This window comes from Canis aureus, chromosome 23, assembly GCF_053574225.1.
Source record: "Canis aureus isolate CA01 chromosome 23, VMU_Caureus_v.1.0, whole genome shotgun sequence".
Classification (NCBI taxonomy): domain Eukaryota; kingdom Metazoa; phylum Chordata; class Mammalia; order Carnivora; family Canidae; genus Canis; species Canis aureus.
The window spans coordinates 30,403,081-30,430,841 of record NC_135633.1 but is presented as its reverse complement, the minus strand read 5'-3'; the positions used below and the strand labels follow the sequence as shown (position 1 = coordinate 30,430,841).

Sequence of the window (27,761 nt, the reverse complement as noted above, 5' to 3'; positions counted from 1 at the left end):
TACTTTGGTTAAAAATCCTATTCATTCAGGTGAGATTTGATATATACTCTGTTTTTAGTCCTACCTCCCTTCCCTCCTCACCCTGTGCTCTTTTCATCAAAATTATCACTTGAGATTTATATTTAATGAATCTTTTTTAATTTTACTTTTATTTTTTTAAAGATTTTATTTATTCATGAGACAGAGAGAGGCAGAGACATAGGCAGAGGAAGAAACAGGCTCCCTGTGGGGAGCCTGATGTAGAACTCGATCCCAGGACCCTGGGACTATGACCTGACCCAAAGGCAGACGCTCAACCACTGAGCCACCCAGGCATCCCATGAATCTTTTTTTAATAAAAGATTTATTTAGAGAGAGAGAGAGAATCCCAAGCAGACTGCCTGCTAAGCGCAGAGCCTGATGCAGGGCTCCATCTCATGACCCTGAAATCATGATCTGAGCCGAAACCAAGAGTTGAATGCTCAACTGACTGAGCCAGGCAGGCGCCCCAGTGAGTCTTTTCTATCAGCATTTAATACACACTCAAAAGAACAAGTCTTAACTGAGAAACACAGGTTATCTCCTTTTCACAGTAATTGGTTTTGTTAAGTTCCAGTGATGACAATACAAGGCAGCTTCCTCCGAGGAAGCTAAACATTGATGAGTCCAGTGTAGCCAGTATGTTGAATATGAGGTGATAAGATATCACATAAATATCACATCCAGCTTGACAGTCCTGTAACTGAGTCTGAGTCTTGGAATAGTTACTCCCTTTTATTAATTGCATGGTGGTTATACAGCCATGGAAGGAAAAAGCTGAACATCAAAATCATCAACAATATACCTGAAAGACAAAATAGAGTAAAATAAACAATCTACGGAAGTTCAGAATCACTCAGTGATTATAATTTATGTCCCTAGAGATTTGGAAAGCAATGTTTAAAAGAATTAGCTGCATCAATTCTCCATGAAATGTGGATATTTATTAATATAACATTCTCACATTTTTCTTCAACTGTGAATCCTTAAAAACATATGTACTTGATAAAACCAGAAGGCTCTAAACAATGAACCGAAAGAATGAATAGATGTGGAGTTCTAGCTCTGGTGCTGTCACTGACCTGCTGAGTGAGAAACTCGGGACTTTGGTCTCCCTTTGCTCTTCCCTAGCAACACTGTCCCTCTGTGCCCCAGAGATGTACTGGGAGAATAAAGCAACTGAAATTGCTCTTGAGTTTTCATTTGGAATGCTCAAACATTACTTTCTCCCTTCTCTTTTTTTCATCAGTTACAATATTAATAGCTTTTAGAGCTGTATCAAGCAAAAGGTGTAAAACAAAATTTCAGTCAGTGCTAAAATTATATATCTTAAATAATACATGGGGGCCCTAGGTATCTCAGGGGGTTGAGCATCCGACTGTTAATTTCAGCTCAGGTCAAGATCTCAGGTTCCTGGGATCAAGCCCTGTGTTGGGCTCCATACAGTCTCCTTGTGAGTCTTTCCCTCTCCTTTTGTCCCCGCCCCCAAACTCCCCCCCGCCATGAATAAATAAAATCCTTTTTTAAAAAAGAAAATATGTAAAAAGAAAAGAGTCATATATTAGTAAATATTCATTTTTGAGGTCACACCAGTTAAATCTAGCATGTGACTATGGGTTAATTTTTCAGTGGAAAATCGGGATGGAAGGGACAGCCAGAGGGCTCAAATCACTGTCTTGAAAGGGATGTCTGCAATTAGTATTTTTATCTTAACATATTTAGGATTAAAATTCTAAGTTAGTTTAAATTCAGACTGAGTTTTTGTCACATGCAGATCTGATATTTTTTTTTACTTGTATTTGGTAACAAAGGAAACCTTAAGCATTTGGATAGCTTTAAAAGATAAAAGTCTGTCTTGCGACCAAAAGCTTTAAATGAAAAAAAAAAAAATGTCGGAAACAACCTAAATGTTAACTGATCCACAAGATTTGACATTTTCTTATGAAGTCAGAGCTAGAGAATAAGACATTACATTGAAAACATTTTCCAAAAACGTAATTTCAGTTACATAGCAAATAGAATTAGCTAATTTTCATTTTATGAAATGTGTAAACTGGAGAATTAATTCTATATGCATTATTATAGTCACTTCTGTTTTGGAGAGATGGCAGAAGTCATTAGAAAAATTATAATTACCACTGCTATGAAAAGTAACAAACACAAGTACAGGTTCCAAGAATAGTTTGCTTACTCCCTGCTTCGTCAAGAATGGAAAGCTATCTTGGGACGACTCTCCTCCATCTCAGTGGCATCACCTAATGAAGCTTTAACAGGGTTTTGTTTGTCTTAACACCCCATCTTTTACTTAGCTGTGTAAAGGATTCTTGTAAAAATATAATTTTTAAAAAATATTTTATTTTACTTATTTTTAAGTAGACTCCATGCTCACTGTGGAGCACACAACACAGGGCTTACATTCATGACCCTAAGATCAAGACCTGAGCTGAAAGCAAGAGTTAAGACACTTAACTGACTGAGCCACCCAGGTGCCTCTTAAGATTTCATTTTTAAGTAATCTCTACACCCAGTGTGGGGCTGGAACTCACAACCGTAAGATCAAGAGTCACATGCTCTACTGAGCCAACCAGGTGCCCCTAAAAATATAATTCATTTTTCCCATCCTTAATAGTTTGTAACTTTATTTCATTTGATGCCATTTTTTCCCCAATAGAACTGTAAGTAACTTCAATGAATGACAAAATCCAATGCCAAGCTGGAATTCAATATTCTAAAAAGTGTCATTTATTCATATATGTCCTTTATCCACATCTACTGAAGGATTACTGTATTGCTTTTCATTCCTAAATCTCTTAAAGAAGTGTAGGAACATTCTTTAAACCAAAAGCTATAAGAAATTTTAGTTAGGTCTATTTGGGAAAAGCTAGGAAATCCTTAGGCCAACAAAGAATCTTTGTATATTTTCAACAAGCCAATTCCGGCCAAAGATAATTGCTAAAAAGTTTAATCCCAATGCCATTTTTAAAAGATTCCTTGAAAAAAAAAAAACATAAAAGATTCCTTGATGAGGAAGAAAAATATGTGCATGTTGGAATTTTGGGGGGTAAGTGGTTCCATAAAATGTTTTGGTAATGGCTACAATTAAATGTTATCTTCCTGTTTGGACTATACTAACATGAATAAAATGTAGTCTGTTTCCCCAACCCACTATTCTCTGGTCTGTACACTTCTTAAAGGGGCAGAAATGATTGCTCCTCTTTTATCTACCGTGAAACTTTTTTTTTCCAGTATGTTCTTTCAGGAAGAAGTTATTAAGTGATTTGGGCTAGAAAACATTTATTTTTTTTTTAAAAGATTTTATTTATTTATTCATGAGAGACAGAGAGGCAGAGACATAGGCAGAGGGAGAGGCAGGCTCCATGCAGGAGCCCGATGTGGGACTCGATCCCAGAACTCCAGGATCATGCCTGAGCCAAAGGCAGATGCTCAACTGCTTGAGCCACCCAGATGTCCCAAGAAAACTTTTTTTAAAAAGTAATCTGTAGGGGGATCCCTGGGTGGCGCAGCGGTTTGGCGCCTGCCTTTGGCCCAGGGCGCGATCCTGGAGACCCGGGATCGAATCCCACGTCAGGCTCCCGGTGCATGGAGCCTGCTTCTCCCTCTGCCTGTGTCTCTGCGCCTCTCTCTCTCTCTCTGTGACTATCATAAATAAATAAAAATTAAAAAAAATTATTTAAAAAGTAATCTGTAAAAATAAAAAAAAAATTAATCTGTACACCCAACATGGGGCTCGAATTTATAACCCTGACATCAAGAGTTGCATGTTGCACTGACTGAGCCAGCCATGACTTTTTGCTTTAAGCAATGTTTTCTAGGGGTGTCTGGCTGGCTCGGTCCATACAGCATGTGACTCTTGATCTCAGGGTTGTGAGTTTGAGCCGCATGTTGGGTATAGAGATTACTTTATTTATTTTTTAAGATTTATTTATTTATTTACTCGTGATAGACACAGAGAGAGAGAGAACGAGAGGCAGAGACACAGGCAGAGGGAGAAGCAGGCTCCACGGCGGGAACCCGACGTGGGATTTGATCCCGGGACTCCAGGATCGCGCCCTGGGCCAAAGGCAGGCGCCAAACGGCTAAGCCAACCAGGGATTCTCCTTAGAGATTACTTTAAAAAAAAAAAATCATAGGCATTTTACAGAAAATGTCATTCTGATTTTTTTCCTTTTAAGAATTATTTTGGAGGTGTGCCTGGGTGGCTCAGCCAGTTAAGCATTGGACTCTTGACTTCAGCTCAAGTCATGATCTCAAGGTCGTGAGATTGAGCCCTGCATCAGGATCCCCACTGGGCATGCAGCCTGCTTAGATTCCATCTCTCCCCCTGTCCCCCTACCCCTGCTTGCTCACATGCTCTCTCCCTAAAATTAATTAATTAATTAATTAAAATTCTTTTGGGAAGGCCTACCTCCATTTTAGTGTTCTTTCAAGTAATGAATGAATTTTTTTTTTTTTTTTTAAAGTAATCTCTACATCCAACTCATGACTCCTGAGGTCAAGAGTTGCCCACTCCTCTTACTGAGCCAGCCAGGCACCGCTGGATGAAATAATTCTTCAGTGTCATAGGCCTACTGTTAAAATTGCAGTTGGAGCACAGTATACAATGTTAATAATATATGTGGATTGCAAATATGACACCTTAAGAGAATCATTCCATATAAAAACTGTCAGTAGACCTATCCAATTAGTGACTTCATGAACTTCAATGATTAACTTCTTAAAAATTAAGACTAGAGAAAATTTAAAGAAGTTATTAGAAAACACTAGCACTCTCTAGAACTGAAAAACAGCTGCTATTGTTAGCATTTTAAAATACAGACTTTTTCTGATATTTTTCATGTTTAGGTCCACAGATACTAGTACTGAGCAAAACAGGTGCTAAATGTGAAATAAAGGCATGGAAGGTGAAGGGGAGAAGTGTGCTGGTTGTTCAAACGTATTATGCCAATGTTCCCTTCTCTATGTACCCTAATTTTCTTTTTTTAACAAAAATAAGGAACAAAAACCAAAATGCTAACTGTGGATAAAAAGGATGAACTAATAAAAGCCAGGCATCCTATATTCTTTTAAAATTATGATTTATAATCAGGCTTAAAAGAGGTGACTGAAAAACAAGAAATGCTAATAACTTATAGAAAGAAATGCATATTTTTTTGTTTTTTTTTTTAGAAATGCATATTATAAGAGGAGTTTTATATATCTGATTCAGATAGAAATAACAGGAATGCAATTATGGGTCATTTTAAAATTACACTTACTATAGTTATCCATTGTTTCATGAGATGCTCTTTTACAGAAAGTCAAATGACCTTAATAGTACTTTATCTGGAACTCACAAATTAAAAAGAAAATTCCCTTTAGCAAGAAAGAGGTTTTTTTTTTTTTTTGAAAGAGATATTTTTTTAACAGAAGGAATCACTCCTTAGTTTTTTTGCCCATATATCTGAGGGTTTCTTAAAGTGGTATCATACCTGAAACTGACTATCCTTAGTAATTTTATTTTTTTGAAGATAAGTTTTAAAGGATACTGCACAGATAAAGCATTACTTCAGGTATTTTCATTTTACTCATTTTATTTCTTGCACCAATTCTGGCTTTGGAAATTGACATGTTAGAGTGACATTTCCTATCATTTTAAGATACCCTAGTCTTTTAATCACATTAATAAAAATATGCTTACCTAAAGAAGGAGCGAGCCAATATACTATAAAAAATCGAAGGAATGCTTCATCAAAACACGTGAAATGTAGTGAAAGTGCCAAAGCTGGATTAAATACAGCTCCTGTTAGACTTCCTCCTGTAATACATTTTAAGCAGAGTGACACCAAACCATATATTTTACATTTTCTTGCAACTGGAAATAAAGAGGTTACAAGATATGACTGCTTTGTTTTAGGTATTTAAGTATTCTTATGCTATAATCTTCCTTTGCAGAATCACCTGGCGTATTTTAGAATATAAAAATAGATTATAGATTATAAACTGCAAAGACATTAAGAGTTTGGCTTTTTTTTTTTTTTTTTTTTTTTTGAAAAAAGATTTTATTTATTCATGAGAGAGGCAGAGACATAGGCAGAGGGAGAAGCAGGCTTCCTGTGGGGAGCTGGATGCGGGACTTGATCCCAAGACCTCGGGATCACAACCTGAGCCAAAGGCAGATGCTCAACCACTGAGCCACCAGTGTCCAGGTGCCCCAGGACATTAAGAGTTTTAACCCAGTGCTTTTCCTATATATTATAGAATGCACACTGAAAATTAATCTGTTCTATTATTGTTCCTACAAGTTTATGCAACAGGAGATTTGGCTGCCCATCTTAACATTCATCAATTTAAATGAATAAACAATAATAAAAATAAAATACCCCAGGATCCTCTTGACCATAAGTATACCTTTGTGTTGAAAACAAAAGTAAAATGGACCAGTGTTATCATTGGCTCCATTTTTACTTGTCAGCAGAGCTCTAAGAAGGGACTGTGAATGGCATGTGAATTATGTCTCAAATGACTACAAAATTTTTTAAATAAAAAAAGTGATTGTGTATAGTTGTGAAAGATAGGTACAAATTCTAACTGTTGATTGCTTTTCAGGATTCATGGTCCCGCTCTGCACCCAGGTTCTCTCTCTGACGTGGATGGAGCCTAGGAGTTTAGTTCTGGCCAGACAAGCAAGAAAGGAAAAGCAGAGGAGGCTGGACTTCCAGTGGTACCAGACTGTGGCTCAGCTTTTCAGAACACACCCTAAGATTATTCCTGAGATAGTGGTATTTCTGTTGCTGCTTTCGTGTAGAAGCTTGTGCACACAGATCTGCCTCTGACTCAGCCAGAGAGCTAGATCCTGAGATCTTCACAAATTTTACCTTGACATATACCACTATAGCATGCTGTCTTTGTAAAATCCAGTAAAATGGAAATTAAGTAGCCCTTTCATAGGATTTCACCAAGGAGATTTCATCCTTGATAGACTAAAAACATTGAAGCTGTGTCAAGATGAAGATATTGAGCAGTGAACTAAGTTCACTCCATGGTTCAGAGCTTTTTCTAGCACACCAGCCTCACAGTATGATTCATACTCATGTCTCAGCAATTATAAATCACACCATGTCATGGGCCTTCAGAATCTCTTTTGAATAGTCAGTCTTGGGATGTTAAGCCTGCAACTGCCAAGGACCAACAGAATTCTTTGGTTGGCAGGTGGTCATTTCAGTTCAATAAAAAAATTGAGTTCCTATATGGTAGACATCATTGGCAAAAGATAAGAACTTACACAGGTCTTTAAAATACAATGTAACGTGTGCTATGATAATACGAGTGACCTGTGCTTTTTTTTTTTTTTTTTTTTTTGGCACATTTAAGTAAAAATAGACTGAACCATTGCTCTCATAATTAGTTTTCTTTGGTATTCCCATTAGGTCTTTGCTATTTCCTTAGATCAGAGAACACTATCTGTCACACTTATGACCATACTAAAATTCAAGCCATTTCACTTGCCTTATCTTTTAATCGTCACATCTCCAATAGTGCTGAGTATAACGTGGAAGCTGCCATTCCCACCAAAAGGCAGAGTTCTCCTCTCTTGAACATGGACTGGCTTTGCAACTTGCACTGACAAACAGAATGCAGCAGGAATGATGCTATGGCAGTTCAGAATATAAGTGACACTGAGTGAATTCTAGTTTCAGGTCTCAAAACACCCATGAGTTTCCACTTTTTGCTCTCTTGGAACAGTGCCCTGACCACATAAGGAAGCTGGTCTAGACTGCTAGAGGATAAGAGGCCACATGGGGGAGAACTGAGGCATCTTAGATGACAGCTGCCACCAATTGTTGAACACATGAGTGCAGCTACATTGGCTTTTCCAAACCACCCCCCCCCCAACTCTCCAGCTATTATGGGCACATAGGAATTTCCCTTCTGATCCACAGAATCATGAAAAACAATAAATTATTATTTTAAGCAATAGTTTTAGCTAATACACAGGATGCCTGGGTGGCTCAGACAGATAAGTGTCTGCCTTGGGCTCAGGACATGATCGCAGGATCCTGGAATCCGGCCCTGTGTGGGACATCTCTGCTCAACAAGGAGTCTGGTTTTCCTTCTGTCATTCCCCCCTGCTCATGTACTCTTTCTCTCTTGGTCTCGCTCTCAAATAAGATCTTTAAAAAAAATAGCTGATACAGAAATTCATATCAGGAGTGGGTTCTGTGTCAAACGCCCAAGGGGTTCCTGAGTGGTGATGGTTAAGCATCTGAATCTTGGTTTTGTCTCAGGTCATGACATCAGGGTCCTGAGATCAAGCCTCATGTCAGGCTCTGCACTCAGCATGGAGACTACTTGGGATTCTCTCTCCCTCTCCCCCTCCCACTAATGTTTTTTCTCTCTCTCTCGCAAATAAATAAATCTTAAAAAACAAACAAACTCAAAACATGACTTTGGCTTTGACGTTTTAGACTATATAGCTCTTTGTTGGGGGCTGTCCTGTTTGTGGGATGTTTAGCAGCATCCTTGGGCCTTACTACTAGATGCCAGCACATCTGTCTTCCCCACCATTGTAACAACCAAAAATATCTCCAGACATTGCTGAATGTCTCCTGGGGCAGGGTGGGGGTGGGGTTCCTTTTGAAAACCACTGTTGTAGAGAACTACTGATATGTGTATACAAGTAAACATATGTAGTGTTGTTTATAATGCAAAGAACTGGGGAAAACCCAAGTATCCATTCATAAGATCGCTAAATAAAGAAGCTTATTAATTTGGAATAACATTCAGTATTTTGAAATAATGAGAGAAATAGAGTTACTAATTGACATAGTCTCCCAAGATAGCACTGAACAACTACCATTACCAAGAAAAGCAAATTGCAAAAAGTAAGGTATGATATCTTTTATGTTAACATGAACATACTTAAACAATAGTTTCTATAGGATCTGTAAGACTTATGTATAATAAATCACATAAAGAGTTTGAAGTAGATACATGCATGTGCAGAGGACTACCCTGGTGGGAAGACTAGACAGGAGAGAGGACAGGCATGGAAGATGGCAGTCAAAAGGCACTTTTAGTCTCATTGGCATTGTTTCAATTTTTAACAAAGAGAATACATTCATGCATTGTGTAATTAAACATTAATTATTTAAAAATCACCCATCAGGCATAGGACTAACAAAATATCTTTGAAAAATGTTATTTGTTGACATCTGAAGGGGAGAAGACATAATAATATATGTCTAAGAAGAGCTACCAATGGGAAGACAGAGCTGGCTGATTGTCAAGAGTCTTACAGGAGAGCACAAACTGGATGACATTACCACATTTAAAGACTGTGTCAAAGTCCAAGTGCTAAATCTGGTAATTCTAGATGCTAATGTTTCTCAATACTCCTACAGGGAATCAAATTTTCTGTGACAGAATGACAGTAGTAAAATCATAAGACTTGTGTATAAGCCAGAATGTCTGGAGCTAGCCCTTTCCAGTGAGCAGAATATTTGTGCCAGGTACTGTGCTAAGAAGTTGAAATACATTTTTCTATTCCTCATAATGGTCTTAAGAGTAGATAGTAGTCTCCATTTTAAAGATGAGGAAATGAGGCCTAAATTAAGTATCTCTTTTAAGGGTACAATAAAACTCCAAACTTGTACACTTAACCCACTTAATTAATAAATAAATGTTTTGGACCTTTGTTTGAAGCTTTTTTTTTCATTTGTAAATGAGTATTTCATATAGTTATTACATTAAAAGCAAATAAATATAAAGGACTTAGTTCCCTTCTCCTTCAACAAATAAACTTACCTATATTCTTCGGGATTTAGGATACCAAAAATGAATAATGAAGTAAAAATGTTAGTTTCTTCAGATAATTTATTATGCTTATTTTGAAAGCCCTTAGACATAAAATATAAAATATCCAGATATATATTATTTTTTCTACATGATTTTTATAAGTGAATAGGAGTATTTAATGTGTAACAGGTGACACAATGCTAAGACCTGGTTATATGTTATAATGAACAAAACAATTTTAGTTTCTGTATTCATAAAGCTTACTGCCTGGTAGAAGAAGACATCAGAAAACAAGTGTATAATTAAATATTCTACAAAGGAAATGAACAAGGGCAGTAATAAAGACAACTTAGATGTATAAAAAATAACAGACTTTTTTCAATGTCTGATTACTGTTGATCCTTGAACAACATGGGTTTGAAATGCACAGGTCCACTTATATGCAGGGTTTTTTTTTTAAATATAAATACAATGCAGTACTGTAAATGTATTTTCTCATGATTTTAACATTCTTCCCTCTACTTTATTGTACAAATACAGTATATAATACATACAACATACAAAATATGTGTAAATCAACCATTAACGGCAAGGCCTCCAGTCAACAGCAGGCAATTAAGTTTGGGGGGAAGCAAAAGTTATACATGGATTTTTGACTGTGTAGGAGCTCAGTGCCCCCTAACCCTTGTATGGTTCAAGGGTCAACTGTAATTAAGAATGAATGCAGGGGCTCCTGGGTGGCGCAGTTGGTGGAACATCTGATTCCAGGTTTAGGCTCAGGTTGTGCTCTCAGGGTCCTGTGATGGAGCCCTGCATCAGCTCCATGCTCACCGCAGAGTCTGCTAAAGTTTCTCTCGAACTCCCTCTGCCCCTCCCTGCTCTCTCTCTAAAATAAATTTTAAAAATGAATGCAGTTCTCTCTTACCCTGTTCATTGAACCAAATTCTCCCAAAACCTAAATTAGGGAAGATTTGCTTGAATTCTGCATTAATAGTTTTATAGCTCTAACGTGTTAATAAATCACATCCTAGGACGCAACCATGTCAAGTCAGTACCAACAGTACCTTAGAAGTTAAAAAAAGACATACCAAAGTAACTTGTAATGAGACTTGACTTATCTGAGTCTTCTTCCCCTGCCTTTCCTTCCCTATCCATTCTTAAATCCTTCCAACAAAAGCCTCTTCTCTCTCTCTGATATGACAGAAACTTGACCATTCCCAAGACAGTTCATTTATCTGGAACAACTCTTGACTAAAGTTATGACATATCCACAGAAAATAATGCGGATATGGCTTAGTGTTGCATTACCCAAAATATGTTCTCTTCTGCTACATGCTCCTAGACAAAAGGATTCCATACGTTTGAAGAACTGTTCCACATCCTCCTTTTGGAGTTTCACAATATGTAGCAGCATAGTAAATAAAGGCTCTGTACTGTCTTAACGTTAGAAAATCTGTTTAATCCAGCGTTTGCCAAATTTACTTGGCAACAGAATCCTTTTGTAACTTGAAATTGTTTGAAATTGTGGTAAAGTATATATAATATAAAACATGTCATTTTAACCATTTTTCAGTGTATATTCAGTGACATTAATTACATCCACAATATTCAACTATCACCACAATTTCCAAAACTTTTCCATCACTCCAAAGAGAAACTCTGTACTCTGCACCCATTAAAGATTAAGTCCCTGGACTCCTCCCTACCTCCTAGTCCCTTGGTAACATCTATTATACTTTCTGACTCTATGAATTTGCCCATTCTGGATTTTTTTAAAAATTTTATTTATTAATGAGAGACACAGAGAGAGGGAGAAAGAGAGCGCAGCAGAGATACAGGCAGAGGAGAAGCAGGCTCCATGCAGGGAGCCCGACGTGGGACACCAACCCAGGTCTCCAGGATCAGGCCCTGGGCCGAAGGCGGCGCTAAACCGCTGAGCCACCCGGGCTGCCCATTCTGGATTTTTTTTATATAAGTGAAGTCCTGCAACATTTGTTTGTCCCTTTGTGTCTGGCAAGTTCCGTCCATGCATGCTGTGGTGTTATCAGAACTCAATTCCCTTTCATGGCTGAATAATGTTCAATTGTATGTACATATTTTTGTTACTTTTGAGGATCACAGTGTAAAAAAGCTGATAATGAAATGAGATTAAGCCTTAGTGTCAGTTTGAACCATGATTCCAGCACATTCTAGCTGTGTGATATTGGACAAGTCCTTTCACATTTATGAGCCTCACTTTATTTAAAATGGTAATAATGTATTCATTAGTGAGTTTTCCTAAGGATTAACTAAGATAACTCATAAATTTCCTATGTGCTTATTAGTATATTACCCAATGAATATTCTTATCTCCCTTACATTGGCAGAAAAGGAAGATCATAATAGATTATCAATTTCTGTAACAGTAGCAATCCACAGTTGTCTATTAGGTTCTGCCATGGAAACAGTCTCGGCGCTGTCCAATACTGCACCCACTAGCCAAGTGTGGCTACTGACCACTTGAAATGTGGCTGAGGAACCGAATATTTTAGTTAATTTAAATGTAAATAACTAGGGCAGCCCAGGGAGCTCAGTGGTTTAGCACCTGCCTTCAGCCCATGGCCTGATCCTGGGAACCCAGGATGGAGTCCCGCATTGGGCTCCCCGCATGGAGCCTGCTTCTCCCTCTACCTGTGTCTCTGCCTCTCTCTGTGTGTGTCTCTCATGAATAAATAAATAAAATCTTAAAAAAACAATAGTCTTTTAAAAAAATAAATAAATAAATGTAAATAACCACATGTAGGAAGTGGCTTCCAAATGGGCCAGCTCAAGTTGGGACAAGAGCAGTGGTTCTCAACTCTGGTTTCATACTGAGAGTACCTGGAAAACTTTAAAATACACCATTAATTATAAAAGTACAGAGCATAACTTTTTTGCAAGGGATGATTATCTTCATAAATGGGGGCATGTTTCTGCTTTAGCCCAAACCTAAAACTTTAATAAATAAGTAACTATACACCAACCCCTCAAATATACATAAATCCTTCCCTCTCTCCTATACCCTTTATTTCCATCTGTGTATACACAAAGAATAGTACTAGATCTAATGGATGAAAGATGGATAGAAAAATCTTTCATTTTTATCCTGGGAAGTCAAGCAAATGTTTAGAAGCCCTTACTCTGAGGTTTGCTTCTACTCATAGTCTCACTTTCAGTGGGTAGAAGATAGACCATTACAACTAATTTCCTTTTATTAGATACCTGTCTCTAAAACATTGTATATAGTCCCAATGAAGCTACTTTGTGGCAATCATTTAAAATGACACATTCCATCATTAAACTTGTTTTTTGGATTTCCTAGTCCCCTTTAGGATATCTAGGGTATCCACTGCATCTGAGATCTTGTCAAAGTAAACAAATGGTTTGCATGAAATCAACAGATTTCTTGAGTTACTTGTTTTTTAAAAAGCATCTTTAATTTCAAGCAAGTTTTAATTTAATTTTTATTTTTTTAAAGAATTTCTTTTTTTTAAATTTTTATTTATTTATGATAGTCACACAATGAGAGAGAGAGAGAGAGAGAGGCAGAGACACAGGCAGAGGGAGAAGCAGGCTCCATGCACCGGGAGCCCGACGTGGGATTCGATCCTGGGTCTCCAGGATCGCGCCCCGGGCCAAAGGCAGGCGCCAAACCGCTGCGCCACCCAGGGATCCTCCCTGGTTGGATTTCTAAGAAGGGAAACTGCGTGTGTGACTAGGCACCATTTATTCCTCCCTCTGTAGCTCATCCTCTCTTCACTCCTCTTTTTTTTTTTTTTTTTTAATTTTTATTTATTTATGATAGTCACAGAGAGAGAGAGAGAGAGAGAGGCAGAGACACAGGCAGAGGGAAAAGCAGGCTCCATGCACCGGGAGCCTGATGTGGGATTCGATCCCAGGTCTCCAGGATCGCGCCCCGGGCCAAAGGCAGGCGCCAAACCGCTGCGCCACCCAGGGATCACCAAGTTTTAATTTTAAAACACATCTTTTGTGTTAGGCCACTTAGACGTTCATTTATAACTCAAGATTAATTAAGAAATGACTTTAAGAAATTTTGTAGAAAAAGAACTAAGACAAAACTACAGAATACTCCTTATTCTTACTATAAACCAATCAAATAGTCTATGCCTTACATTGGAAGGCACTTTTTAAACTCATGATCATTTTTCAGTCAGAGTGTCAGGTTGGCATAAGGAAAGAGATAGTTGATAAGTTATCTTTCCTCTCTACCATTAAAACAATCCCTTTGCAGGATATTTGAACCTTTGGCAATATTTCAGTATTTCTCAGTTTCAGCACAGAAATGGCTCCTGTTGCTGGGTATTCAAAAACAGCACTCAATAGAGAGGATCTATATGTCTGCACAACTGGTAAAGAACAGGCTGCAAAATGGTTAGAAAAATGGGGATACCAATATAGACAAATCGCAGAAGTATGGGTATCAAATGTTTCTTGGTAAAGAACTTAGCGCCTCAAGTCACAGAGGCTCCGGACATGCCAAATGTTTTGTGGGAATAACAAACCTGCATAGACCAAAAAGGTGATGAGTGCTGCCAGCAGGTGGATACGAAGCTTGGTTCGGATCTCCTGGAAGTGCAACAGAGCGCTGTGGAAAATAAAGGAGCAGATGGCTTCTGTGACGACCGCTTTGGGCAAGTCGACTTGAATAGGATTTCTGCAAGCGAAGGTCCTCTCGTTGAGGTGGTACTTGGTCAGCCCCAGGCCCCAAAGGGCGCTTATGCAGTATCTGCTGCACAGGGCACCAATCAGCTGAGCCAACAGCCTAATCGCACCGGTCTCGGGGGACATTCCCCCCAGCAACATCTGCATCATCACGCCGCACGGGTTGGTAGAGGTGCCCACCAGAGTCAGGCCGTGCACCAGCGAAAAGAAGTAGGTTAGCGTTAGCGGCCAGGTGGGGTGCACGGGTTCCTGCTCGCTCAGCAGTTGCAGCTCATGGGTGCAGCAGCAGAGCTGGAAAGTGGCCAGAAACTCCAAGACGAAGGTGTGGGCCATCATGAACCTGTGCAGCCGCTGCCGGGTGACCACGCGGGCCAACCCCATCAACAGCACGAGCGACAGCATCAGCCCCAGCGAGGTGCAGGTGTCCTGCCCCGGGGGCCAGAGGCCCCACAGCGCGGTCATGGCTCGCTCTTGGCCAGCCTAGGTTGCCTGCTGGGCTCTAGAAGCAGCAGCTTCGGGGCGGGAGTCCCAAGTCCTAAGTCCGCAGCCCCGCCCCCGTCCTCACGCCCCGGGGCGGACCGACTCGAGGCCAGCGGGCGGCCCCGGGCGTCAAGCTGGAGGTCTCCTCCCCGCTCCCCGGCCCGGAGCGAGGGTGTTGGGACCAGAGCCGAGAAGGAGACGAGGGGAAGGGCGCAAGGGAAGCTCTGCTGGGGGCCGGCTGGAGGGCCAACGGTCAGCAGGGGTCGTGGAGTCGGACGCGCACATGTCCCCGCCGCCTCCCTCAGGGACTGGAACCCCGCGCGGGTCTCACGGGGCGCGGAGGGGGGCGGGGGGGGGGGGCGCCGCGCGCCCGGTCCACTGCGCATGCGCACGAGGACCCGTGAGCCCTTGCGAGCGGCTCGACCGGGGCTCCCAGGACCCCGGCCCCTGCGCCTGGCGGCGGGGTCGCGTCCGCTGCTCTGGGGCCGCTGCTCTGAGGGGGACACCTTGAAGGTTTCTTCTTCCCGGCTCCTAATGAAACGGTAAAACCGTCCGGCTGGAAACATTCCTAGAGATGATCTCGCCGACCACCTCGTTTTTATTAACGGGACGATTGAGAAGACGGGAGGCGACGGAGGTAGGACTCCGGAGTCGAACGAGCCGGGGTTTGACCCGTGCGAGCAAGGGCGCGCGACCGGGTTTCCTCGAGCCATGGTTTTCTTGGTCTGCCTCCTAGAGTTGGTCGTACGCCCCCCCTCAGCGATTTGTTTTAGAAGGCATGAGGAAAAAGTAAATAAATAAAAGGCATGAGGACACTACGCCGAGAGGCGAGCACGGAGAAAGCGTTCGGTGAGTACGACTGTGTCTGACGGCGCCGGAGCCCGCGGCCCTTGCCCCCGCCGCCCACTCCCCAGCAGGCTGCGGCGCCCCCTGTGGGCGAGCTGGGAGGGAGCGTCAGGGATTCCTCCGACGCTGCCTGGTTTGGTGCTCATGCCGTAGACACCAAGGTTGGGGGGGTGGGGTGGGGGTGTCAGATGCCTCCGCCCTCTCCCTCCTCAGTTTTGCCTCCACCGGGTTGTGTGGACCGAGCGTTCACGTTTCCTAGGGCTGGAGAGAAGGGAGAGAGAACAAGAATGAGAGGAATAATTAGGCCGAGATTCAAGTGATAGGGAGCTTTGGGCAGGCGTTCTTGTTGATTCTCTTCAGCTTCCCTCCCCAGTCTCAATTGTCCTTTTGTTAACTAATGAAAGTTCTCTTTATGACTCCCAATTTTTGTAGTGCCAATAGACATCTTCTGAATTAAAAAAATAAACACTTGCACAAAGCTCACAGACTACGTAGAGAAATGAAGAAGACCTTTCCTCTTTCCAGTATTGGTGCCTGGCCAGAAATTTACTGTATATTAAAGCTATTTTTTAGTTACTGTTGTCGAAAGAAGTTGCTTCTAATTTAATCCTGTGAGTATAACCCTTTCATTGTTCCCTTTTACTAAAAGTCGCTTGAAGATTAATGTGAATATATTTCATTTACTGCTCTGCTGATAATTCACTTTCACTAGCAAGAGCCATGTAGAAAACTTAGTCTTTTGGACTTTAATTAGAAATTTTATTTTATTGGGACGCCTGGATGGCTCAGTGGTTGAGCGTCTGCTTTTGGCTCAGGGCGTGATCGGAGGGTCTCGGATCGAGTTCCACATCGGGATCCCTGCAGGGAGCCTGCTTCTCCCTCTGCCTGTGTCTCTGCCTCTCTCTCTGTGTGCCTCTCTTGAATAAATAAAATCTTTTTATTTTATTTTTATTTATTTACGATAGTCACAGAGAGAGAGAGAGAGAGGCAGAGACACAGGCAGAGGGAGAAGCAGGCTTCATGCACCGGGAGCCCGACGTGGGATTCGATCCCGGGTCTCCAGGATCGCGCCCTGAGCCAAAGGCAGGCGCTAAACCGCTGCGCCACCCAGGGATCCCGAATAAATAAAATCTTAAAAAAAAATTTTTTTTTGCAGTATGATTAAAGATTTTAATATTATATGTTATCATTAAAAAGATTAATTAAACAATTAGACATTGTTTCAATTAGAGAACAAGAGCAGAGTAAACTCAATTACTTGTAATTGAGTATTTCACATCACATAAATCAGTCTCTGTTTTCAGAAACAAGAAATCATTAATCTCCTAATTCCTTCAGCAAAAATGATTGTTGATATAATTGACAGTGCTGCATCTTGCAAACCCATATATCAAAATGCCAATTCCCAAGACCAGTATCTTCATGAGAAAGAATGACTCTTACACAGGTTGAGAAGAGTATGGCTTCCCCTGCTACTTTGGCCCAAATTTAACCACTTTTCTTCTAGGCATTATACAATTCTGGCCAAGAAAAAATACAAACTTACTTTAAAGTGACCAAGTAGTTACTAAAGGAAAATTCTTTTTTACAGAGGAAATTCAGTTGATAAGGACAGAAGAATGATGGATTTTTTTAAAAAGATTTTATTTATTTATTCATGAGAGACAGAAGGCAGAGACATAGGCAGAGGGAGAAGCAGGCTCCTCGCAGGGAGCCCGATGTGGCACTCGATCCTGGAACTCTGGGATCATGCCCTGATCCAAAGGCAGATGCTCAACTGCTGAGCCACCTAGGTGTCCCAGAAGAATGCTGGATTTAGAAAATCACCAATTTGCAACCCCTAATGAATTTAAATAGAACTACACAATTCATGGATATAAAAAAGTTGAAGACTATTGGTAAATTTAAGATTGGTCACTAACCAATCTTAACATCATTCAAAGTGGAACAATCATACATTATATGCCTCAAGTACAGAGCAACATTTAGGCAAATTTTGCCTAAGGAAAAAAAAATGAAGCTAAGTCTAATTGAACTTTTTTTTTTTAAAAGATTTATTTGAGACAGAGAGAGAGCCCGCACATGAATAGGGGGAGGGGCAGAGGGAAAAGCAGATTCCCCACTGAACAGGGAGCCTGATACAGAGCTTGGTCCCAGGGCCCTGGGATCCTGACCTGAGCCAAAGCAGATGCTTAAACCTACTGAGCCACTCAGGTGCCCCTCTAATCAAACATTTAAATATAACTATCAGTTTACAGGAAGTGCAGGAAATAGAGGAACAAGTTAAATGACACCATGTAGAAACTATCAGTCAAATTCACATCGTGGGACATTCCACAGAACAAATGATTTGACTTTCCAAATAATTAATAACTGTCAGCTAGTAGGGCCTAGAAGATAGTACACCCCAGATCTTGGTTACTAATTACATTATCTAGTAAAAGGAACCAGGGTTCCTTAGAGAAATGGCTGATTCAAGGACTGGGGCAGGAAACATGGAGGATAAGCCTGGAGCATCTTACTATGCCAGAAAGCAAAAGTCCTAAAACTAAAAAAAATAATAATTAAAAGATGGAGGTATGTCAGGAGGGACACAAGAGACAATGGAAAGCTGGCCAAAATTAGACAATTTGAACAAGATAAAGTAGTTTTGGATTATAATTCAAATTCTAAAGTAAACCTCCGTGAAGCTGTACTTTTATACATAAATCATTGAATAAGGATGTTGAGCACAGTTCTTTGTTAAGTGTAGACAATGCATATTGACTTCCTTTCAAAGAGAATAGTATAGGGAGGTATGGTGGGGGGGGAGAGGAAAAAGAAGTTTTGCAGTGGAAAAACCTGACAAACACTACCTTAGCTAGACAATCAAAGTTAGTATCAACAGTGATGTCATGTTGACAGTTGTACTTTGATAGGGTGTAGTGAGAATGACACTTCTGTGGTTTTTCCTTTCCAAAATGCATAACCCCAATACAATCATGAGAAAAACATCAGAGAAATCCTAACTGAGGGGCACTCTACAAATGACCCTACTAATACACAAAATTGCTAAAGTCATAAGAGAAGTGTGAGAACCTCATAGCCTAGAGGAGCCCAAGGAGATTGGATGACTAAATGTAATATAGTGTCTTGGAGTACCTTGCTGGCTCAGTTGGAGAAGCATGTGACTTGATCTCAAGGTTGTGAGTTAAGAGATAACTTAAATTTAAAAAATAATAAATGTGGGCAGCCTGGGTGGCTCAGCAGTTTAGTGCTGCCTTCAGCCCAGGGTCTGCCACGGTCTGCCTGATCCTGGAGACCCGGGATCGAGTCCCGCGTCGGGCTCCCTGCATGGAGCCTGCTTCTCCCTCTGCCTGTGTCTTTCCCTCTCTCTCTGTGTCTCTCATGAATAAATAAATAAAATCTTTAAAAATAAATAAATAAAAATAAAAAATAATAAATATAATGTAGTGTCTTGGATGGGATCTTTGGATAACAAAGGACATTAGGTAAAAATTAAGGAAGCCTGAATTAAATAGTAGCATAATAATATTGGTTCATTAATTATGACATGTTACATTGTAATGTAAGATGTTAATAATAGAGAAAACTGGAGAATGTAGGAACTCTGTACTGTGCAACTTTTCTGTAAATCTATAACTTTTTGTTCATCTCTAGCTGAAATTTTAAAATTACTAAAAATAAAATATCACAGACACAGACTAGGAGTTGGTATTAATTCTTTTTTTTTCTTTTCTTTTTTTTTTTTTTAGTAGAATTGAAACACCAGGTGGTTTTAGCAGAGTCTGAGTTGGCACTGACGATTCTGGTTATGAAAATCAAAACCATTAAAAGTCTTAGCACTGGACCTCCATAGCTGTGGAGCAGGCACTTGGGGGCACCAGCCACTGCTGAGTGCTTTGGGCAGCTATCAGAAGCCCATCTGCCCTTTAAGCCTCAACAGAACAGAGGGACTTCTACACAGAGGTGGAGCTGGAGCAGGCAGGAAGAAAATGGTGGTGAAGACAACTATTCTGCAGGTGCACTTGGAGGCTTCACAAAACCATTTGGGGAGAGATAAGGAAGTTTGACTTTTCTGCAGAATGAATGGATGCAGAGCCAAAGAATTACTGTTTTGCAACTGTTGCTGCAGCTCTTTATTTACTGTAAAGGATGATGTTGCCTAACAAACAGGTCTACAAGGGAAGAGCATTTATTGCTAAGGTATCTCTGAAGCTCTTTAAAATCTGTTAAAGATAAAATGTAAAATATAAAAATATATAAAATATGTACACATACTCCAAATACAATTTAATAACCTGAGTCAAAAAGTGTATTTTTTAATATAAAGGTTAAAATTAAGTTAGTACACAGATGTCAGAAGTCCTTTCCTTATAACTAATCTGTTAGAAATATAAACCTCAATCAACTGACTTTTCAACATCCTTTTGTCTTTAATGATGAGACTGTGGTTTGAATGTATGTCTAAGTTTCCGGTGTTGAATTTAACTGGACAGACTTGCTTCTTACCAGGATTAGCAACTCTTTGAATTCTAGTTATGTAGCTACCTCTTTCTGAATTTCACTCCACCTACCTTTCTTACTATTCCCTTTTTGGTCCTCAACTGCCTATTTAATATTTACTCAATTTTTCTTATAGTGTGTATTATGACTAGCTCTCACATGTTAAAAATGAGATTTGAATTTTTTAGTAGGATAATTTCTCCTTCATCTCTAAATGTGAACGAAATCTAGCTGGACCTATCAAGATAGACCCTAACTCCAGAACAAGACTTGTTCAATGAAGATTATGGACAGAATAACTGATAGGCTTTTATTACCATGGAGTCTTCATTCATTCAACAAATGCTTATTGAGAATTAGTTAGGTGCCAGACAGTACGCTAGGCACTGTAACATAGCAATGAATAAATACTATCTCTTTACTCTTGGTGCTTAAGCTGTTAAGAAAGACAGAATAATATAAAACAATGTTTAAGTATTATGCATATTAAGATAGGAGAATATTGAACTCTTATCCCTAAAACTATGGTTTTTAATCTTTTAGATGGAGCAAGTCATAGATTCCTTGAATTTGATCAATGTCCTAGACCTTTGCCCCAGAAAACAAACATACCCCAAAAATCTTGCCAATAATTTCAAGTTGTTCATGGGTCTTTTGAAACCTTTCCATGAGCTCTGGGTTTAGAATTCCTACCCTAAATGATAAACACCAAAATCAGATGAGACCAGAAGCAGAAATCCTAAGATATTTGAAGGGGAAGATAAGACTAAATGCTGAGGAGTAAGAGCAGCAAGAATGAAAAATAAGTTTCCACAGCTTATCTTACATGTGTTATCTTCAGATAACACAAATAATGTTTCCTGGAACAATCCACTACGGAGGACTCAATGCCCTACCAAGTGAACATTGCCCTGCCACACAAGAACACCTTAGGAAGCTACCAACTCCTTCACCTTTGCTCTTGTGCAACATTATGGGTGGTAAGATGTGCTACAGATTAAAACTAAGCAGGGTAAAAGGGATGAACAATTACTATGGTTTTGTGTGTTTGTGCTACTTCACATAGTTCTACAGAATGTTAAGGAAGCTTTGTCTGATAAGGTGATATTAGAAAAAATTATAGAAGTAAGAGCAAATCATGTGGTTTTCTGGGGGAATCTTTCAAAGGGAGCAGCAAAAGGGGGGAGACCAGAGGGCAGAGCAGAATGATGAATGTGGAAGAATGGTGGGAAATGGGGTGAGAGAGGGAGTTCCAGTAGGTGGGTCAGGTCCCCAGGGTAGGGATGAAAGGATCAGGGATAAGGGATAAGGAGAATATGATGGGACCAGACTCTGACAGAGTCATAGAATGAATGCTGTTAGTAATGGAAAAATTGCTCAGTGGGACGTCTGGGTGGCTCAGTGGTTGAGTGTCTGCCTTTGGCTCAGGGTGTGATCCTGGGATCCCAGGATCAAGTCCCACATCGGGCTCCCTGCATGGAGCCTGCTTCTCCCTCTGCCTGTGTCTCTGCCTCTCTCTCTCTCTGTGTCTCTCATGAATAAATAAATAAAATCTAAAAAAAAAAAAAAAGAAAAAAAATTGCTCAGTGAAACCCAGCAGGTGTTTTTGCATTGCCATACCCACAACAGCACAAATGCTGAAGTGAAGTGGTTAACCATATTGGGTAGTGTAGAGAGACTTACCCAGCCTTGTGTTATCAAGGTAAGTGTCCGTGTATGTAAATGTGGACACCCACTCTGTGTGTGTGTGTGTGTGTGTGTGTGAGGGAGGGAGGGAGTGGGGATACAGTAGAGTCAGGAAACTGAAAGAACCATGGGGAAAATACTTAAGGAAGTGGGTAGAAAACAGAAGGCTAGGGTATCTTCAGAAATAGAGGAAAGAAAAGGATCAGGAAAGAAGGGAAGGGAGTAGGAACCAATACATGTCAAAGCCCACAGTTTGTCAGGATCCTTACATATATATCTTAACTTGGTTTTAAAGCAACAGAGTGAGATGAGTGTAAATTGACAAGGTGATACATTGCTAGTAAAAAAGCAGGAGGGGCAACTATTATTTTGTCTTCAGTTATTACCTATTTTCTTATGTTGCTGTATTGATTCACTCCTAATGTTATATTTAGAGAAACAAAATGATGTTACAGTTAGGAAGACAACAACAGTGCAAAGTGGCAGGCACAACTTAAAAAAAAAAGTGGCAGGCACAGTTAGAATTTTGCTTATTGGGCTCACTGTTGGATTACACATCTGGCTTTACAAAAAATGCCACAAGATGGCAGCATCCTACTTGTTGGTTTGAGAACCACTTCTGTTCCATGCAAAACTGTTCAGTATAAAAATATTGAATAAAAAGTAATGTATTGGGGGCAGCCCCGGTGGTGCAGCGGTTTAGCGCCACCTGCAGCCCAGGGTGTGATCCTGGAGACCCGGAATCGAGTCCCACGTCAGGCTCCCTGCATGGAGCCTGCTGCTCCCTCTGCCTGTGTCTCTGCCTCTCTCTCTCTCTCTCTCTCTCTCTCATGAATAAATGTCTCTCATGAATAAGTGTCTCTCATGAATAAATAAATAAAATCTTAAAAAAAAAAAAAAGTAATGGTTATAGTCCACATTTAGAAACTGACCCAGGGCAGCCCGGGTGGCTCAGCGGTTTAACGCCGCCTTCGGCCCAGGGCGTGATCCTGGAGACCCGGGATCGAGTCCCACGTCGGGCTCCCTGCATGGAGCCTGCTTCTCCCTCTGCCTGTGTCTCTGCCTCTCTCTGTCTGTGTCTCTCATGAATAAATAAATAAAATCTTTATAAAAAAAAAAAAAAGAAAAGAAACTGACCCATCTTGCCCACAGATACTTGTTGAGAAATAGAGTAAAAGCCCCTAAGTTCACAGAAGTACATCCATTCATAAGCATTAGGATCTTGACCTTTGCCTCCAAGTAAGCAGGATGTAAGAAATGATTGATTTCTAATCTGTGTGGGAGTTATGGGAAATGGTAGAATGTAGTGGTCAAGCTTCCTTTTGAGACATCAGAGAGAGATGTGTTAAAATTGTAGCTTTAATACTTAACTACATGGTATTAAGCAAATAAAAATCTTTCTAAACTTATTTCTTCATCTTTAAAATATCTACCCCTTTAAGTTTATTGTGAATATTAACACAAAAAAAAGCTCTTGGTGAATGCTTGACACTTAGCACTTAATATGTACTATCCATTGAGAAAATTGATGTGATTTGATGTTGGGTTTTTGAGCAAATGGCTAAGAAAGAATTCTTGAGACAGTTGGTGCAAAAAGATGGTTTGATTATAGCATGGGGACGAGACTCTCGGGCAGAAAGAGTTGCTCCTACAAACTATGAAGGGTGACTGATTATATATTTTAAGTTTTGTGGAGGGTGGGGAGGGAGAGATGTAGGTTTCTAAGGAATTTTTGTATGCTGAAAACAGGGTCTTACAGGATTTTGAAGATTTAGCTATTGTCAAGGTAAGATTAGTCTTTAATGAAACATAGTGATTAAGGCATTAAGGCAGCCTTGAACTCCTTGAGGAATATCACGTTCTGCATGTCTCAGGTGTCAGTGGACTGCATGCTGTCAGGAGATTTAATTTAAACTGCATTTTTCTTGTCTTTGTTCTCCTCATCAGCCATTATATATTAATTTTATAATAATTTTATATAATATTTATTATTGTTTTTCTAATGTTAGAACTATAAGATACTTTAAAAATTATGTAGTCTTGAAACCACCATAGAAACATAAAGATGGATGGAAATTAAGATGAACACTTGAGTACTTTAGCAAGGCTTGACTTAAAATGGAACAAATTTTTCTCTTCCTCATTCTTGAAGTCTCCTCCTTACCTTCCCTTGTTTTTCTGTAAAATCCTTTGTTCCAGGAACTTGGTGTTGATATTGACATCTCACTGACCTCAGTGTACACTTAGTAACAAGACTGGGATGGCCAGTGTCATTGCTGGTCATGAGACCACCTTGAAGACATAACAGCACAGTTGGCAGCACACATGCTAAATCCCTATCGAAACTGCCCAGAATCCTGTATTTTCCTATTACACCCCTCAGGCTTTTACCCTGGGGTGGGCTTGCAGTCTTGAAGGCATTAGCCTGCTGCAGCCTCCTTTACCTGGTAAAGTAAGAAACTGTCTGCCTTCTTTATACTCAAACTCTATCTTCGCATTACATATTTTGGCTCCAGAGCACTGAGGTTGGCTTTGACAACAGTCTAATGGTTCTCAACCTTGGATGCATGTTGGAATCACCTGGGGAGCTTTAAAAAATCTGTGGGGGATCCCTGGGTGGCTCAGCAGTTGAGCATCTGCCTTCCGCCCAGGGCGTGATCCTAGAGTCCCGGGATGGAGTCCCGGATCAGGCTTCTACATGGAGCCTGCTTCTCCCTCTGCCTGTGTCTCTGCCTCTCTCTCTGTATCTCTCATGAATAAATAAAATCCTTAAAAAAAAATCTGTGTGTAAGCTGGTGGCATCACATTTCCTGATTTCAAAATATATTTCAAAGCTACAGTAGTTAAAACAATATGGTATTGGCATAAAGACAGACATAGACCAATGGAACAGAATAAAGACCCAGAAACAAACTCATGGATATACTGTCAACTGAACTTTGACAAGGGTGCTGTGAATATACAATGTGGAAAGGACAGTCTAGTCTCTTCAACAAACATTATTGGAAAACTAGATACCCACATGAAAAGAATGAAATTGGATTCTTGTACCATGCACAACAATCGACTCTAAAAGGATTTGAGACTTAAACTGTAAGACCTGAAACTCTGAGGCTCCTAGAAGAAAACATAGGGGAAAACCGTCTTGACATTAATCTCTTTTTAAAAGATCTTATTTACTTTAGAGAGAGAGGGAAAGAGAGAACATGAGTGGGGGAGGGAGCACAGAGGGGAAGGAGAGGGAGAGAGAATCTCAAGAAGACTCTGTACTGAGCAGGGGAGCTGGACGTGGGGCTTGAGCCTATCACCCTGAGATTATGACCCAACTGGGTGGCTTAAACAACTGAGCCCAACACTGATCTTGACCATGATTTCTGGGATATGACACCAAAAACATAGGCAACATAAGCAAACATAGACAAGTGAGATCACATCAAATTAAAAAGCTTGTGTACAGTAAACGAAAGTGAAAGGCACAGAACAGAAAATATTTGCAAACCATTTATTTTATAAAGAGTTAATATCCAAAATATATTAGAAATTCCTATAACTTGATAGCAAGAAAAACAAATAGCACAATTAGAAAGTGGGCAAAGAGGGACAGCTGCGTGGCTCAGTGGTTGAGCATCTGCCTTTGGCTCAGGTCATGATCCCAGGATTCTGGGATCCCAGGTTCTGCAGGGAGCCTGCTTCTCCCTCTCCCTGTCTCTACCTTTCTCTCTGTGTCTCTCTTGAATAAATAAATAAAATCTTTTTTTAAAAAGTGGGCAAAGGACTTGAGAAGACATTTCTTCAAAGAAGACATACAAACGGCCGCCAGGTATATGAAAAAGTGCTCAACATCACTAATCATTGCATTTCAGCGAAATTCAAATCAAAACCAAAATGAGATACCACTCCCACCTATTAGGATGGCTATTACAAAAACAAATGAAAGGTAAGTATTGGTGAGGATGATGAAAATTTGGAAGCCTTGTACACTGTTGGTAGGAATGTAAAAATTTTTTTTCAAAACCATTACTCTTTTTTAAGTTTTATTTATTTATTTTATGATAGACATAGAGAGAGAGAGAGGCAGAGACACAGGAGGAGGGAGAAGCAGGCTTCATGCGGGAGCCTGACGTTAGACTCGATCCTGGGACTCCAGGATCGCGCCCTGGGCCGAAGGCAGGTGCTAAACCACTGAGCCACCCAGGGATCCCCGGAATGTAAAATTATTCAGCTGCTATGGAAAACAGTATGAAGGTTCCTCAAAAAGTTAAAAATAGAACTATCATATGATCCAGCAATTCCACCGTTGGTATATATTCAAAAGAATGGAAATCAAGATCTCAGAAAGATATTTGCACTACCATGTTCATTGCAGCATTATTCACAATAACCAAATGTCCATCAGCAGATGAGTGGATAAATAAAATGTGGCATATACACACAATGGAATATTATTCAGCCTTAAAAAAAAGGAACTCTTACTATTTGTAACAATATGGATGAACTTGGAAGGCATAAGTGTAATAAGCCAGTTTCAGCAGGACAAATACTGTATGATTCCCCTTTTATGAGGTATCTAAATTAGTCAAACAATTGGAAGCAGAGAATGGTGGTTGCCAAGGGGTGGAACAGAGAGAAATAGGGAGTTGTTTAATGGGTTTAAAGTTTCAATTATGCTAGATGAATATATTCTAGAGATCTGTTGTACAACATAGTGCATACAGTTAACAGCACGGTATTGTAAAAAAAAAACAAAAAACAAAAAAAAACAGCACGGTATTGTGCATTTAAAAATGTAGAGGGTAGGAACGCCTGGGTGGCTCAGCGGTTTAGCACCTGCCTTCGGCCTGGGGCATGATCCTGGGGTCCTGGGATCGAGTCCCACATCGGGCTCCCTGCATGGGGCCTGCTTCTCCCTCTGCTTGTGTCTCTGCTTCTCTCTCTCTGTGTGTGTCTCTCATGAATAAATAAATAAAATATTTTTTTAAAATGTAGAGGGTAGATATCATGTTAAGTATTCTTGCCACACACACAAAAATAGGACACCAACTTTTGGAGGTGATGGATGTATTTATTACTTTGTGGTAATAACGTCTTGATTGTATGCATATGTCCAAATGTATCAAATTATATGCATTAAATATGTAAATCTATCTCAATAAAGATTTTTTTTCCCTGCTGTCTGGAGTTTCAGCCCCAGAAATTCTGATTTAGTTAGTCTGGAGTGAGGCATGGTCATTAGAAGTTTTAAAAACTCTTTAGATGATTCCAATATCCAGCCAAGGTAAAGAAATACTTCTCTAGACCAACATCCTCACTGTACAGATGGGAAAGAGGGGTCCTGGGAAAGGAGGTGACTTATCTGGTGAAACGAGATGAAGAACTCAAACCAAGGTCTCCTGAATCCGACCTGGGTTCTCTCTAGCATGTAACACTGCCTCAGACTCACTTTCTTTGCTTCCACACAAACACCGCTCCAAATTGCCTCACATCATATTCCCTGAAAACACTAGGTCCACCCCTGCGTCAAATCCACAGCAATGCAAAGTGCAAATGGAGTGCTTATTATGTGCCAAACACCAAGCCAAATCATATGTATTATCTCTAATCCATTCAGCAAGCTTTCAAGGAAGGCATGAGTGTCCTCACTGGAAAAGAAGGAGGCTAATGTTCAGAGACTTGAAGAAACTAGCTGAAGTCATGACTAGTAAAGAGAAACCAGGATTTGATACAGGTCT

At 40.1% G+C, this 27,761-nt stretch overlaps 2 protein-coding genes and 1 long non-coding RNA gene across 9 annotated transcripts in view; 2 read left to right on the top strand and 1 right to left on the bottom strand.

The window, feature by feature from the left end:
• Nucleotides 1–9,715, top strand: part of CLNS1A (chloride nucleotide-sensitive channel 1A) — a 42,406-nt gene extending 32,691 nt beyond the window's left edge. The window contains exon 7 of the mRNA XM_077867182.1: nucleotides 6,625–9,715. The gene's annotated coding sequence lies outside the window, so the exon portion shown is untranslated. The remainder of the gene's footprint in view (nucleotides 1–6,624) is intronic.
• On the bottom strand, nucleotides 492–15,344 carry AQP11 (aquaporin 11). 2 transcript variants are annotated; one of them, XM_077867178.1, is made up of 3 exons: nucleotides 14,355–15,342; nucleotides 5,717–5,833; nucleotides 492–823 (listed from the first exon to the last, which is right to left on the bottom strand). In XM_077867178.1, the coding sequence occupies exons 1-3, from the start codon at nucleotides 14,974–14,976 to the stop codon at nucleotides 744–746; spliced, it is 819 nt and encodes a 272-aa protein (XP_077723304.1). In that variant the 5' UTR covers nucleotides 14,977–15,342; the 3' UTR covers nucleotides 492–743. The 2 variants fall into 2 exon arrangements, with proteins under 2 accessions (XP_077723304.1, XP_077723305.1); XM_077867179.1 differs by lacking the exon at nucleotides 5,717–5,833 and having other exon boundaries at nucleotides 14,355–15,344.
• Nucleotides 15,345–15,375: 31 nt separating this feature from the next.
• Nucleotides 15,376–26,759, top strand: LOC144294950 (uncharacterized). Of its 6 annotated transcripts, none has more exons than XR_013362293.1 (4): nucleotides 15,376–15,843; nucleotides 16,273–16,451; nucleotides 19,596–21,326; nucleotides 24,232–26,759. It is a non-coding gene; the product is annotated as an uncharacterized LOC144294950 (long non-coding RNA). The 6 variants fall into 6 exon arrangements; XR_013362297.1 differs by having other exon boundaries at nucleotides 15,383–15,843; nucleotides 19,596–20,046; XR_013362296.1 differs by lacking the exon at nucleotides 24,232–26,759 and having other exon boundaries at nucleotides 15,383–15,631; nucleotides 15,731–15,843; nucleotides 19,596–23,975.
• Nucleotides 26,760–27,761: the final 1,002 nt, after the last annotated feature.

What these genes read in the sequence shown, in the direction of transcription:
- AQP11 (XM_077867178.1), bottom strand. Translation starts at nt 14,976, where the DNA reads ATGACCGCGCTGTGGGGCCTCTGGCCCCCGGGGCAGGACACCTGCACC. An exon ending in CACCTTTTTGGTCTATGCAG is followed by an intron (nt 5,834 to 14,354) that starts GTTTGTTATTCC and finishes AATGTATTACAG; the next exon opens with GAGGAAGTCTAACAGGAGCT. An exon ending in TTGGCTCGCTCCTTCTTTAG is followed by an intron (nt 824 to 5,716) that starts GTAAGCATATTT and finishes TTTGTCTTTCAG; the next exon opens with GTATATTGTTGATGATTTTG.